At 43.9% G+C, this 15,323-nt stretch overlaps 2 protein-coding genes across 2 annotated transcripts in view; one reads left to right on the plus strand and one right to left on the minus strand.

The window, feature by feature from the left end:
- GABRB3 (gamma-aminobutyric acid type A receptor subunit beta3) overlaps window positions 1-15,323 on the minus strand; it is a 202,031-nt gene that overhangs the window by 164,027 nt on the left and 22,681 nt on the right. The gene's annotated exons all lie outside the window — the stretch shown is intronic.
- GABRA5 (gamma-aminobutyric acid type A receptor subunit alpha5) overlaps window positions 1-15,323 on the plus strand; it is a 56,512-nt gene that overhangs the window by 11,383 nt on the left and 29,806 nt on the right. Inside the window, exons 3-4 of the mRNA XM_059820976.1 lie at window positions 279-346; window positions 460-680. Coding sequence (XP_059676959.1) covers window positions 279-346; window positions 460-680 — 289 coding nt within the window. The remainder of the gene's footprint in view (window positions 1-278; window positions 347-459; window positions 681-15,323) is intronic.

Raw genomic sequence — 15,323 nt, forward strand, 5'->3', positions numbered from 1 at the left:
CGTACTGATTCTGTGATTCTGTGATCAAAACCTTTCAGTCAGAGGAATTGCACCCCTGAGGGGCCTCTTTCTTTCCACTGATTATAAGAAGAGAGCCTGGGCTCCCAAAGGTCGACAACTGCATTTGATCAGGGATGAAATTCCTCCTCAAACATCCTCTTAATGTCAAGCTTTTGGGGATTTTTGAGTGATTCAGAAATTGTTGATAGAGAAATGCATCAGAAGCACGTATTTGCATCTTAAAGCAATTACTAATGCAGAGCCTTTATTTATTACAGAGAGGATAACTCAGGTGAAAACAGACATCTATGTCACCAGTTTTGGTCCTGTGTCAGACACAGAAATGGTAAGTTTGAGCGGGTGGCTCCCAACTCCATTGTATTTACTTTGCTAAAGTCATTTTTGGAACCATCGCTTCTATTCAGACCCTGCAATACCTCGACTGTTTCTTTGTGCCAGGAATACACCATTGACGTTTTTTTCCGACAAAGCTGGAAAGACGAAAGACTGCGATTCAAAGGACCTATGCAACGCCTCCCTCTTAACAATCTGCTTGCCAGCAAGATTTGGACCCCGGACACTTTTTTCCACAATGGCAAGAAATCTATTGCTCACAACATGACAACCCCAAACAAGCTTCTGCGCCTGGAGGATGATGGCACTCTGCTCTATACCATGAGGTAATAGCTGGGATCGATTTCTTCTGATGCTGATTCCCAACTAGCTCTGCAAGTACTTGTGGGGAGCGTCACTTCCCCCACTCCTAGTAGAGCTGGGCAACCAATCTTTCACACATATTTATGTGAATATCAAGAAAAATGGAAAACATAATCGCTGCCTACAAGTACCAATTAATTTGTAGCTTCTGAATACTGCTAGTGCTTAAATATTTCCTTTGATTAAATGGAAGGCATATTCTCAACAGATTTGATGATTCAGTCCAGCTTTTTTATGAAGATCTGTTCTCCCTTACTGTTTGCATTTGCAGCTGCGGTGCTGATTGCCGGAGAACTGTCTCCAAGGCCAGAAACTGAGATCTTGTTCTGGGGCAGTACATCTTGAACCCTTGGAGCTTTTATTGTTATTTTTTTCGATTTCACTAGTAATGCTAAAAGGCACATCATCATAGGGATAAATGAAATAAGCTAGCAGCACTGTGAAGCTGCTTTAGCAAGTACATTCCTGAAAACAAAGCTGGCACATTATATTGGCAGAGAAGGAAATTGGTGTCTCAGATCTTCAGGGTCATGCTCCTCATCTGATTAGAGGGTACCGTCAAGCTTCATCATTGCATAACCTAGATGTAAGATATGATACCGGTGATGTTAGAGGATTGTCAGAAATTCTTCTCAGGCCAAATCCCACATCGGTGTATGGCAATTTGCTCATTAAAAGTAATTAGCCTGTAGTAATTAAGACTGCCATCTATCTTCAACAGGGTTTTCTCCGAGAGTGTAGTCATATGGGCAACACTTGAAAAGAGTTGAAAGGAAAAAACTACTGAGCAACTATGTGTTATGCTGAGCTTATCATGTATGAGCCCAGCACGGTGCCTGAGACCCAGCAAAGTGCTCGGGAGCTTGAAGTTAGGTGCTGAGATGCCCAAGTTTTCAGAAGGCAGCCCCCAACGAAGGGAGGGGGGAGCTGAGCTCCCATCAGCACCCCATCCCGCAGAGGGGCCAGCTCTGCGGGCCGGAGCCGACAGCCACCCGCTGCCACACGTTGGGAGGGCGAGCCCCGAGCTCCCTCCCAAGTCTGAGTGGTTAAGACTTGTTGGGGTGCCGGGAGATTACATTTTCGTGCGCAGGCACCTGGAATTTCCCAGGTTTTACTTCAGGTGTTTCTGACCTGTTTTATTTATTTGTTTATTTAGACCCTAGCCTTAAATCCCTTCTTTTGAAAGGAAAAGAGATTTAGGAGAAGTAAGGTATCCTTACTTAAGTCCTTACAGCTTTAGACCATCACAGTTGTAACTGCGCTAGTGCTAAAAAGACTTAGACATGAAAAAGGTCATGTTTAAAAGAAGGAAAAGAACCCCTCCTTTTCTCTTCTACTATGTGTATTGCTGATCTTACTAGCCCCAAGTTAGTGATCTCTGCAATAATAAACTCCTGAAACATTGTGAGGATACACATAGATGCTTAAATGAATAAAAATCAAAATAACTATCAGAGAAACCTATTTTCACAAAAATATTGGTAACACTGAGACTGCTGCAGAGGCAATTCCCGATTATCTCTGTAAATTACTCGTGTAAGTAAAGTCCAGATCAGGCTTACAGTCAGCCTGGAGCAAAACATTACATCGTGTGGTGGACTCGCAGCTGGCATACTATTTCTGTGCAAGCACTGGGTTTTGCAGCATTAAAGAAATGCAGCGAAGCACTGATTCATGAGGCAAGGAGCTGAGCCACCTGAGGTAGTGGAGCAAGACCTGGGTGAGTGGGACCTAGGTGAGCTCACCGCCGAATCTGAGTTACTCTGTGGAGGTGCCTTTCCATGACAGGGTATTGTCACATTAGGTGCCACAGGCTATAGGTATGTTGAGGAAAAGATAGTGCCCTGCTCAGCATGTGCAACTGGAGAAAAATTTGGGTTTGACACAGACTTTCTCATTGTCCCACTCAGTTCCTTTGCCCCTGGTTTTCACAGGGGGAAAGCTCTTTGGGATTGATGTTTTTGTAGGCTACAGAAAGACACAGAATGCTTTTTGTAACCTAAAAAACATGCAACATAGCTTTTTTTTTTTGGTAGGGTATTGTGTGTGGGTGTGCACGTGTGTGGAAATAAATTCCCACTAACCATGGTGTATGTGATAAGAAATGGAGCGCAAAGCTTTTTAAATAGCTTGCCCTCCACTATTGCAAGTAATAACTTCAAAAATAAAAGACTGTCTGTGCTATTCTGTTTAAACACAAGTCAGGAGACTGCTTTTGTAACATGCATGGAGCTGTGCTACTTTAGGGATAGCAGTTTTTTGTGATGGGCGTTTCAGCAGTGTGAGTGATGCTCTGCCGCGGGGTGCCTTGAGGATCCCATCCCAACCTGTGCAGCGGTGGCCATCACATGCAGACAGCCCCTTCAGCTGCTGCCCAGAACTTTGCAGCTCCTCACGAATGTAACAGCTCATCAGCACTACCTAGCCTGGCTTTCCATGAGAAGACAGAGAGCACTGGGCTTTTTGAGGGGAGAGCTGCTTGTCTCAGCAGTGGTGCACTGGTTGAAGATACTGGGTCTTAGCCGGGGCTTGAGCCCCATGCCCTGTAGCTCCCGTCAGGCTTACTCAGTTCTCAGGATCTGGGGATGTGGAGACAACCCTCTGTTAGCTCTGCATTCCCCTCGTTTCCGAGGAGGAATTGCGAGCTTCCCAGACTGTACGTAGGAGTAATCCATGCGGGGAGGATTGGACCCTCTGTCATTGACGGAGATGCCTAAATTGGTTTTGCAACCTCGAATCTGGCTGCCTGAATGAAGAGGAGGAAAGCAGCATGAGCCGATGCTGACCTTCCATCTTATTTGACTTCCAAATATACTAGGTATGATCAGCTGAGCAAACTTCCAGCTTTAGCACTTGTCAGTACATACATTTTCATGATGCATGTGCTTACTCATAAAGAAAAATGTAGTCTTTGCATATTGCATTTGATGATATGTAGTCTAGGTCAGAAGTTGATGGGATATATGTTGCTAGGGAAATCTAATAAATGGGCTTCTATACATGTGCAGTATTAAAACCCTTCTGCATGAATATAGGAACACAACACGCTCTTTAGACAGATTTCATAGGCAGCAGCGTTCTCTGCAGGGAACGACTTAATAATTCTGATTGTCTTTGATTTGTTAGGCCCTGTTTGTTTTATTTCACTAATGCGGTTTACAAGGGATACACTGCTGAACTGAGTGTTGCAAATTCTGTTTCTGCCCCTAGAGGGGAGTATTGTCCGTATCGCCACTTTTAAATGATTATTTTTGTTAGTAGGAGCACTGTGGTAAAAAAGCACTAGCAAATATACTTCGTATTTCCCTAATCTCTATAGAAAATAGCTTTGTGAATGGAGGCAAAAAGCTGATTCTATCCGTTTAAAAACTTAAGAGATATTTAGTTTATCTTATCTGAGAAATAAATGTAAAAAGCATAAAGCTCGTTTGTTCCATGAAACTATTCTGAAAAATGGGGACAGTGGTTTAAGCAACCTTTTCAGGCTAAGAGAACCAACGTGTCTCGGTGAGCTGCATTTTTTTACTCAATGGGATTTGCCTATAAAGACAGAAGCTCCGATAAACTTTGCTGTAGGGTGCCAGAAAAAAAGCTGTGAGTCTGCCTTTTTTTTTTTTTTGCCAGAACTTGTATGAAGTACAGCATGCTCACTAGAGCTAAACCTCCGAACCATAACTGAACTTTCGGCCAGCAGTTCACAGGGAATTTTTGATGATTTTCTATCAGCTTGTAGATACTGAAAAATCTTTTTGTGTCATCACGAGGGCTAGGCTCCTTGGAGCCTCACTCTCGCCATCATTTTGAAAGGACTCCAAGCCACTTTTGCTACCACTAGGGCTGCCAGGCACCTGATATCATTCGGGATTTTAAATATGACGCGGTCATACAGCTGAAGAGTGTGCAAACAGATTTTTCCCATGTTGCTATGGCAACTGAAGGTAAACACTCCCAGAGATCCTGGGAGTGTTTACAGTTGAATCTATGCCATTAATCTGCAAATGCATAATTTATCATCTGGAGACTGCAGACATTTGTCAGTACAGTGTTTAAGAAACTCCAAAAATTTTAGTGCAGCCCTGAAATACAGTTATCTTTACCACTCCCGGAAGACATTTAAAATTCAGCACTGTGTAGGATGGCTATCCACTTGATGGCAGCATAACCATGCTGCTTGCTCTTCTGTAGCTAATACACAGGCTTATCTAGGCTGAAAACACTGCTTCTTCCATTAGCACTGAGCGTTAAAATTGTACGTGCAAGTGTACACATGTCCTGGATGCATGTTAGCACAAAGTCTGCTCTTACATGAAGCACTTCATTAGCAAGCTAACCGTTTTATGCTGCAGAGCTATTGATTATAAAACCCGTTGACTGGAAGATACGGTGCTGTTTTCAAGACTTCCATTGGGAAAGCCAGGTTTTCTTTGCTTAGCTTTTTTTAAGGGATAATAATTCTATGAAGAATATGTGGGTTCTCAAGTGCTGACTTTGCCAGAAGGCAGCCTTTTCCAGATGCAGGTTTGCTTGCGTGGCCCTGAGCAAGGAGTGACCAGCAAATCTACACTTCAAAATGAACCCTTAGTTTTCAATCAGCCAGACATCTAGATGGGAACACTTCTGTTCAATTTGCATACGTTGTTCTTATTTCAAAGGGAAGATTTCATTTATGCATTCATTTATATTTACAGAAAGGGATCTGGCAATGCTTTTGGGTATTGTATAAATATTACAAGACTAATTAACAGCTATCAAGTCATACAAATACCCATTTCCTTTCCCCATGTTAGACTTGCTGCCTTTTCTTTCATAGTCAAGCTTCAAACTGCCTGAAGCTGAAAGAAAAAAAATAATTTCTTCACATTGGGCTGAATCTTACAGAGTGATGAAAAACTACCGTGGTGGCAAGGACTCTCAGCTGCTTTTCATCAATTCAGATTTTGACAGAGCGAGAGAAAATAGGGGTATATGAAGTGGAGGGCCCTTCCCTGAGGATAGCAGCAGGATTCTTGTTTTAACACCAAGTGTATCATTCCCGTCTCTCTCCTTTGATTGCTCATTGCCCCATTTCTCAAAAGTTGTCCTTCAAGGAACCGAGATTTGTTGTTTTGAAAAATCCGTGGCTGGAGTTACCCACAGGGAGAGAAAGGCATCAGAGGAGACTGTGGTGTAATACATTAAAACTGGGCAATTATGACCTGCCCAAATATAGTCTGTATGTAGAGTGCGTGACAATAGCCTATTCTGCTGGTAATAAAAGTGGGCAGAGCCCCGCAGAGATCTCTATCTCAAAGATGGGAACTGGCACAGCAAGGGCAGAATTGATTAAAAGACAAAACCCAAATCAGAACCAGCCTGTTCTTGGGTGAGGGAGATGTTTGCCTGGACTTTGAGGGGTTACAAAAGGTCCAATTTTAGTTTTAGGTCTGTGCTGAGCACAGAGGCAGACCCATCTTTCTGTTGGGGTTAGCTGGTACAATTTCTGCCGGATTCCCTTGTCCTCCCACTGCTTTGTAAGTACGAACTGGTCAAGCTATCGTTCACTGCTGCAGATGAGCTGACCTGATGTCCCGGGTGTGCACGGAGGGGACGGGGTGACCAAACAGAGACCAGAGGGAAGCGGTGCCCTGATGTGTACCCACCAAGCACCCCCTGGAAAGCATAGCTGTGTTTCGTGACTGTCTTTCCTCAAATCTGCAGACGGGTCCCAGTTTCTGCTGCTGGGGGCTTCAGAAGTACCTGTCAGATGCTGAAGAATTGTTATGGCTATGCTATCTTTTTTTATTACCAGGGGAGTGTAACATTACAGTGAGCTCCCCAGTCATTTCACTTAAACTGGAATTAAAATCTTCATCTGCCTAATCGGAAATACTGTCCCCTGTTTGTGCTGAAACATCAGACTGCCAATGAGCAATCTAAAATATGCTGTGGTGGAGTGCACCAGGCAGGATGGGTGGGATTCACCTCAGCTAATTTTACTCATCTGTAACGTTGATGGTTGCAGCTGACCCTCTTGGCTCAGAATTGCTCCTACTGCTGGGAGAGACTTTCTTAAGGAGTTAGTTATCTGCATTATTTCAGATTTCTACGTTAGTATGAAAGACGCTTATTTCTCTCCACTCACACTTTAGGAGGTTCCTGGTTTTTTTCACAGTGTCAGAAAAAGGAGCATAGGGTAACTGCTGTTACTATTGATGCCTGCATTTAGTCACACGAGTCCCATTCTACTTACTTGTTTTCATTGGTGTTTCCCACCTCCATACTCACGTAGCCTGGAGACTGGTAGTGTGCCAGCCACCTAAAGCTATGGGATGTTCTGGCCAGCAGCTGGTCCTGTAGCGGTGTTGTGCAGGACTTGCACAGTTTCCTCTCCATACAACATAAAGCCCAAGGTTGTGCAAGTGCAGCACATGTGAGCACACTTAAGTTGGGTTCAGTCCTCCACTTTTGTATAGGTGGGTGTAGGAGGGAATATAATGCACCTTAGGAGGAGCTCAAGAAACCCCAATTAATTGCAATCCTGCCTTTGCTTGTTTAGATGAAGGGAAAAGCCCTTGCAGCACATATAGCACAAGAATTTTGTTGGTGAGGAAAGGTGTATCTAGTGAGGGATGCCAGAGGCCAGCTAGCTGCTGGTGGGTGCCAGGTACCTGTGGCTGAGTCAGGAGTGGAGGACCAGGAAGATGTATTTGAGGGCTTAGGTGAGATAGGGTTTTGCAAGAAATGGGGGTAGAAGGGTTTTGGGGAGCAGGGTGCTTTCTACTGATGATGGTCACTCAGGAATAACTGGAAGCTACTGCAGGTTGGGATATAGATATCTGAAGTAGTCAGAAAGTGAAAACATGTGTTTGAGGAATAAAGGGCTTAGGAAGGAGGCTGGAGAGCAGCTCCAGACTGCTTCAGATAAGACAACAGGAATGGCCTGGTCTAAGATGCTTCAGAAATGTCTCGTCAGGTGAACATATTCTGGTGGGATGAGAAATTAATCCTGGATCGTGTTATACCACAGTTACCCTCTAGGAAATTCTTGGTAATTTGCCCTTCTCTGAAGGCTTCGTCAAATAAAACCACCAAAATATATAGCTGAGTAAAGTTGTGCAATGGGCATGGGTAGGAATAGTCTTCATTGTCCCACTCTATTTCTACTTGTCTTCTTCAGCCTTTTTACAGTAAAGTGTCTTGGTGTGATGGTGCAGATGAAAAAATGCACATGGCTTGTCATTTAATAAGTAGTCCACTGGCAGTGCCTGTTTCTAGTCTTTTGTCTACTCTGTTCTGTAGAAGTCTTAAGACATTGCCTTTGGAGATCTCAGTTCTTTCTAAGAGATCTTGTTATGTTAGCATCTCTTATATTGATGTTCAGCCTGACTTATTCCATTTCCTACTGTTAAATTAAAATTTACTGAAACCACATACACAAATTTATATCTTACAGTCATGTTTCTATAATTCAAAAAATTCCAAACTGTTATTTCTATCTGGTTGCTCTAAATGATGAAGCAAGTCTTTTTCACCAGGCTCTAGCTAAAATCCTAAGGTTGTGTCCATTATATGCACTATATTCAGTATAAAAGCCCAAGAAGAATTTCTGCAAGCAAGACTTCCCTTTGCATACTCCTGTCAGGAATTTGGGCCAGGAAACTTCGGGACCAGAAGGGATGATAAAACCCTGGATTATTTTAATGGCTCAGTCAGACTTCATAAGGTTGTCTGATTGCTCTACAGTCATCTCTTCAGTGGCTAATGCACTCAAGTGTCCTGTCCATGTAAAAAAACCCTTATGTTTTGACTTGGAGATTCAGATAAAAGATAAGGATAATTAGCAAAAACTCCTTAGTCAAAATAATAAATACCTAGTATGTTTTTGCTGTTAACTGTGGATCTTAAAAACATCAGTTACGCAAATTGATTTCAACATCAATTAAACTCAAAACACTATCTCCAGGTTCGCTTTGTCCAGTGGTAGAATATGGTAGAATATGTATCTAACCTATCCTACCTGCTTTTGCTTTTCTGTCTCTTCTGAAGGTGTCACTGAGCTGACCTGCCACCAAGGTGTAGGCTTTGTCTGTGCCCCTTTGCGTGCAAAGATGCAGGGGGGCATGTCCTAAGGGAAATTGTACGCCACTGATCTTGATAGCAACAGGGAGCTCCTATCCACTCGCATAACTGCATCTTCGTCCTGGGAAGATCTGGGTGGACAGAAGGCGCCAAGTGCACTGTTGAACATTGTTTAACACGGGGACAGTCAAATGTCACTAGGAGATCCATTTAGCCCTTCCTTCTCTTAGGTTGCACTGTAGCAAACAGGTGCTTATGCTGTAGCAGATAGCTAGTGTTGGTGGTGGTATAAATAGCAAACAAATGGTAAATTGAGGCCTGTTTAATAACTGTTTGTGGTGTGAAACAGCTGAGGGATCAGAGGGCTCTTTCCCTGGAGCAGCGAGCACCCACAGCCTGCCCCTTTACCTGGCACTTCACAGCTGGATTGATCAGGACCGTGTAGCATTTCAGAGGCAAAGCAAAAAACCCAGATAATAATGTCCTGCTTGGATGGCTAAACAACCTCTTCCATGTACCAACAGGGGTACCTATAAAGAGGCATGTGCACGTGTTTCCCTGTGAAAGAGCGTCTCGTCAAATCGCTTGATGCACGTCCCTTTCACACAGAGGCGTGGAGAAGCATTGAAGTTACACAAAAGGCAGGAGATCTTGATGAGAGGTGACGTGGGAGGTGGACGTAGGAATGTGAGGTGAATGAGAAGAGGCTGGGGTTAAATGTCAGTTGCTGAAAGGAAACTGTGGTGAGATGTTTTGGAGCTCCAAATTGTTCATCTGAACTGTGGAAAATAATCAAGGATTTCAGCTCTGTATTTATGGTTGCCAGATCATAATCCCTCCAACCTACCCTCCCGTGTCTGTGCATCCCAGTCTAGATGTGAGAGAGCCCAAATGGCCTGGTACTGTCTATCCAGTCCCACCCACCCTTTATTACTTTCTAAATCCAGCTCATTTTTCTCTGTAGAAAATACTGCATGCAGTTTTGTGCCTGTGCATACAAATCTAAAGGTTGTGTGAACTGGAGGAAGGAATAGGATGGCTGTGCAGCCAGGTAACCCTCATCCCAGGGGGAATGTGCACCATACTGACAGGCAGAAATGGAGGAATAAAAGCCCCTTTGGCCAGTCAGAACACCTGCACCAGTCAAATCGTCTAATAGGTGGTATCAAAACGGGATAGCACTGTGCTGTGTCTATCACAGTCCTTAGCCTCCATCACCTGGGGTGCCTGTGAGAGCTTTCAGTGCTCCTTTCTTCCTCAGGTACTTGGGTTTTCTCCCACTGAAAGCAAGGGTCGGATGACCCCCTGTGCGGTCGGGTGGCACCAGGCATTGCCTTCACCGGCTGGTTCTGCAGTAGCTGGGACTGGCCCCTCTTGAGAGCCAAAGAGAAGTCCAGTGTTACACAGCACTGCAAGAACAATTGTATTTATTGCAGTGAGTGCACAACTGAATGTGCCACCAAAGGGCCATGCTGATGGGGAGATCATAGTCAAAACATGTAGCATGTGCAGACTCGGGAAAATGTGTGGCATGGCATAATGAAGTGTGGGCTGGTTGATATGTTGTTTCCCATTTTACCTGCATCAACAACTGCATCAGCTTCTCAGCATTGCTAGTACTAGTTAGATTTTTGGTTTTTAATTCAAGAATTAAGTAAAAATAGAAGCTACTGCAGAGGAGAGATTTGAAGACCTTCCTCACGGGGTGTCAAGGAGAGTTCGTCATGTATAAGGGACCAGCTTGGAGAGAAAGCTTGGAGAGGTTTTTAAGTGAAACTATCAAGTAGATAAGTGCGATATTCTGCTATAGCATTCATAGCTGCATAGCCATATTAGTCTAAAGTTTCTATAGGAAAGTAAGGTTTGTAGGCAGAGAACCTGAAGAAGGAGTTGACTGCCAAAAACCTTGGGTTTTTTACTACACCAGTTAGTCTGATAAAAAATAAAGCTTCTTCAAGCAAGTTTTACCTTGCTCATGGACTTCATTAGACATCTTGCATGGCAAGGATGGATAAGCATAAACTCAGCGCTCCATCCATTGCTTTTATCCATATTAAGGAAATACTGTAGAATGAAAGGTATTACCTCTCCTATAAACTTTTACCAGGAGCTGGAAACGTGAATCTTTCTATAAAACCCCAAATCCCTATCAAAGATCAGATAATTTAAGTGTCCTAGTGGTTATTTCATTGCCTTTCTCAGTTCTTTCTGTGTCTAGAGGCTGAACATCCCCCCTGCCTCCGTTTAAGACTGTGGTCTGGGTACTCCTCATGCAGGGAGGTCATTCCTATAGTGGTGCAGCTTTTGAGATCAATCCTGTCCGCCTCAGATCATCTCAGGAAACCTACTCTTCAGCACAGTTAATCTAGGAAATTAAAGTCTTGTTTTCTCACTTCAACATAAGCTACGCTAAGGATTTGGTTTGCTTAAAATGAGTGTTTCGCTGTCGAGTACACCATGCATCTGAGTTATGTATTCACAGCTCACAAAAACATCAGTTACTGAAGATCTTAGCCTTTCATAGTCCCTTCCCTGTGGCATTTTCGAAGCACATTTCAGTGTTGTATAAAGATAACACATCTCAGCATCACAGAAAAGCTAGGAAAGGGTAGTATTCTTGGCAGAGTGGAAAAATGGGCTAAGATACAAATTTCTGCAGACCACCTAACTTCAGCTCCTAGGTTTAATTTCTATTCTGTGTTCACTTTGTATGGTGGACCCTAAAGAAATGAGTATATTGCTGGCGCTATAAATAAGAAGCAGTGAACTGCCTCCACATCCCATGCAGAGGTGCAGAGCAAGGCCTTGAGTCCGTATTTTGGCCTTTTATCCAGCACAGTGATGGAGATTCTTGAGCAAGGCAGTGTTTGAGTTACCAAGAATAATCACTTCTCTCCCCTGAGCCAGGCTGCAGAAGGTCACCCAGCCAGGGACGGGTTTCAGGGTGACTTACAGCCATCAATATGTGGCTGAATGTGTATCCACATCCTAACACTTCTATGCCGTGTTAGGTAACTCACTGTCACCACCGTCCACAGGATTTGTTAGGACTGTATGGGAAGTGCTTCAGAACCAAGAAAGGTCTTTACTTACTTATATACATGTCTGTGTGTATATATATGCTCACATACTTAAGGAAGACAGGGAGACATCAGTTCCCTGGACTATACACTTACTGTGCTGGGGCCTGAAACAAGTCTTGCTTTAAAATCCTTTCAATGGAGTAACAGCTTGGTTAATAAAGTGCTCCCAAGGCATCACAGTGGGAGAATGGGGTCAGTAGTTGCGTCCTGAGTCAAGGTTAAATGAGTAATTTCACAAACCTAACAATGTGTTCACAGTTTGAAAAAAACCAACCTAAACCAGCAACTCTCTGTTTAGTCTGTTATCCTCATGAACATGGAAGAGTGAGTAGTGGAGATGCTGCAAGGGTTCAACTTGTTCTGCCGAGGTCCGTCGGAGCAGGTCCCCAGGGAAGCTCCTCCTGGAGTTGGCTCCTGAGAAGGGTCTGACCCCACCCTGAAGTCTCCCTTTGCAGGGAGCCAGCCAGCCCCTTTGGATGGGGCACAGCTTGGGTAAGGCTGGATCCACTTAACTCTTTTTTGGCGCTTCGGGGAGATGTTGAGAGAGGTTCGAAGTGAGTTTCAAGCAAACATTTTGCCTTTTCCTAAGGAAAATTGTGATGGCTGGCCTTGTGCTGGGAAGGGCACTGTGGCTCTTCTGTGCCCACTCTGGCCTGAGCCCCACAGCGGGTACCGGTTGCCAGCACACGTAGGGCGAAAGCAGAACATTACAATGCTCCTTTTAATCAGAGGCAAGGGCAGTGCACAGAAATAAACAGCTAAGGAGACGGAGCTGGTTTGGGAATTAGGGCAAACAAGCAGAAGATCTCTCTGGCCCCAATACCTCAGAGCCTACGAAACATTCCTTGTGTCCCTCTCATCAGTAACTCTTGCTATTCAACACTTATCTTGAGTTAACTTCTCCCAAAAGCCACTGGTAGCGCTGCCTTTCTGCTCCCCTCCCCTTCTAAAGCTCTCTGTTTCAATTTGTTTGCATACTAAAGCTAGTAGCTGATAAGAAAAAGCAAGTTTCTGCGGCTGTCTGTTGGCTCCCCGGGCAGGTGACTGCCCTCACCTCCTGCATGGCAGCTGCAGATAATACTCTGGAAAGTGTTTTCTGCACTTCCAGGGTAGCAGAGAGATGATAGCTTTGCTCAGTCTCCCAGCTCTTTTCCCACGAGTAGGAGCAGATGCTCCTTGCATTGAGGGAAATCACGGGAACAGTGGGGAGGCCCCTGCAGCTCCCTAAAACAGACTCTTGCGGGACAGGGTGCCTTTTTTTGTCCTTGAAGCACACTTGTTGTGGATGTCTGGATCCCAAACATCTGCATTTATTTCCTTGCCACATCCTTGACTTTAACACCTCCTTCTGCCCCCGCCTGTTAAAAAGCAACAGCTTCCTGAAAGCACCGTCTTACTTAATTCTCCAGTGGAAGTGGTTGAAGGTGACTTTTCTGGAGTGAAGAAGACTTGCTGCTTGAATTGTTGTGCTTTTCTTAGATGGGTATTCACTTATCTGCCTATATTTTGTTGAAACAGAACATCAGTAATCACTTTATGTTCTTAAAGTAAAGGCTATACGTAATGAAGCTTTGATGAAACTTTCATGTGCAATTATGGATGATAAGTGAAATAATTTGTAGACCTAACTTCTTTTTCAGGTACTTGCGGTATGCTGTAGCGTTTTGTTGGTTGATTAACATTTGGATAGCAGTGTAAGTATTTGGAGCATTATGAAAGTTAAATTTTGTCATTAATAATAAATCAGCAGCTGTAACCAGGGTGTATACCAGCCCCATTGAAGTCAGGGAGAATTTGACCATTAACTTCAATAAAATCGGAGTTTTGTCCTCCTGTTGTAAAGGACCTTTAACAGCCACTTACAATCTTGTCAAAAACTCTGTTTGAGTGAAACTAATCCCACAGGGCTTTTATTAAGACAGAATGATGGTGGAGGAGGGAAGCTTTTAAACGCTTCTGTTGGAAAGAACTGCAGTTTGAGCAGTGACAGAAAAATCCTGGTCTGGAGACTGTCTCCAGCTCAAATCACTGTGCTGCAGTGAGCACAGCAAGATCATTCTGGAGTGACCATATTAAAAGAATTAGGCAAAGGCTGTTTCATATATGCATGCCAAGGCCGCCTTTCTCTTCTTTGAATAAATGCAAACTGGGAGTAATTTTGTTATAACCAGCTGTGTAAACCAGGGTATGCAGAGGGTACCTAAGCTTTAACAGAATGTTAAAAGCCAAAGCATGCAGATATCACCCCAAGTGATATTTGAAGGAGCAGACCCAGATATCAATTTCTTTGAGACTCCTGGGGCTATGATGTGAATATATAGTTTGTACTCTGCACCTAGGAGCAAATCTGTATGCGGTGACCCATGCTTCCAGCCCCCAGAGTGTTAGAGATGGCTGCTGTGCTGCTTTTTTAGTGCACGCAGTAGAAAATCCAGTCTCTTTGAACCACGAGTCAATTTAGTGACTCTGTTTTTCATGTCCTCACACAGTAATGAAAAACAGCTACTGTTGGGCACAGAACGCTCTGCAGAAATTCAGGGTGGTGACATTTATGCAGTGTGTCAGAACCCACAGTCAAGTTTCCTGTTGCGTTGCCCATTACAAGACACTTCACAAGCCTCAGGTAATGCACGCTTTGTAAGAGGTAGCTAGGAGAGTGTTCACTGAGCATTTTTAATTTACATAAGAGGCTCAGCTACATACTTTTTAAGAATAGCATGTAACAAATAGGTATAGCCAGTTCATTTCTTCAAGACAGCCAGGCTAGGAGTGGCCCTGGGATGGAGGCATGGGAAAAGGAAGGATATCATTGGTAACGAGCAAAAGGAACTCCTTCGTCCAAAGAATTCATGTTAATGAAAGGAAAAGCTGTACCCAAGCACATCTGCAGCTGCTAAACTTGGTTCTCCCTACCCCTGGGCTAGACCCAAAAGACTGCACCAGGCACTATCCTTTTAAGGGATGTGCCACCTTTTGCTGGATGAGGAATTCATAGAGGGCACGGGAGTGGCCCTGGCACCATCTGGGTCTTTGCAGCTTGTGAGACAGGTAGTGGCAGCCAGGTGCCCTCCAGCCTTATGTGCTACCTTTTCATTTAAGACAGGTGAAAATAATTTCTGGAGGGACTTAATTAAGTTCCACTGGGTCACAGTCTCTGTGCACCTCATCTTCACTTCTCTTCCACATTTATGGTTGAGGAATGTCTACATCCTTCCTCATGACACACAAGGGTTATTTCCAGAGAGGGGTACAATTCATAGGACAATCAGATGAAACAGAAGGTCTTATTCATAATTCTGCATTGAATCTTCCTTCACTTCCTGATTCCACAGCTGCTTTCTTGGTAAGATGGATATAGGAATCCCTTCCTTGGAGGTTTGTAGATGACAAGTACATGTATTAAAATGTCAAACTGCAGAATTTGAAAAAACCGTACTTGAACTGTTGGTAGACAAACAGACAGGA

The sequence above is a fragment of the Gavia stellata genome, chromosome 1, assembly GCF_030936135.1.
Source record: "Gavia stellata isolate bGavSte3 chromosome 1, bGavSte3.hap2, whole genome shotgun sequence".
Classification (NCBI taxonomy): Eukaryota; Metazoa; Chordata; class Aves; order Gaviiformes; family Gaviidae; genus Gavia; species Gavia stellata.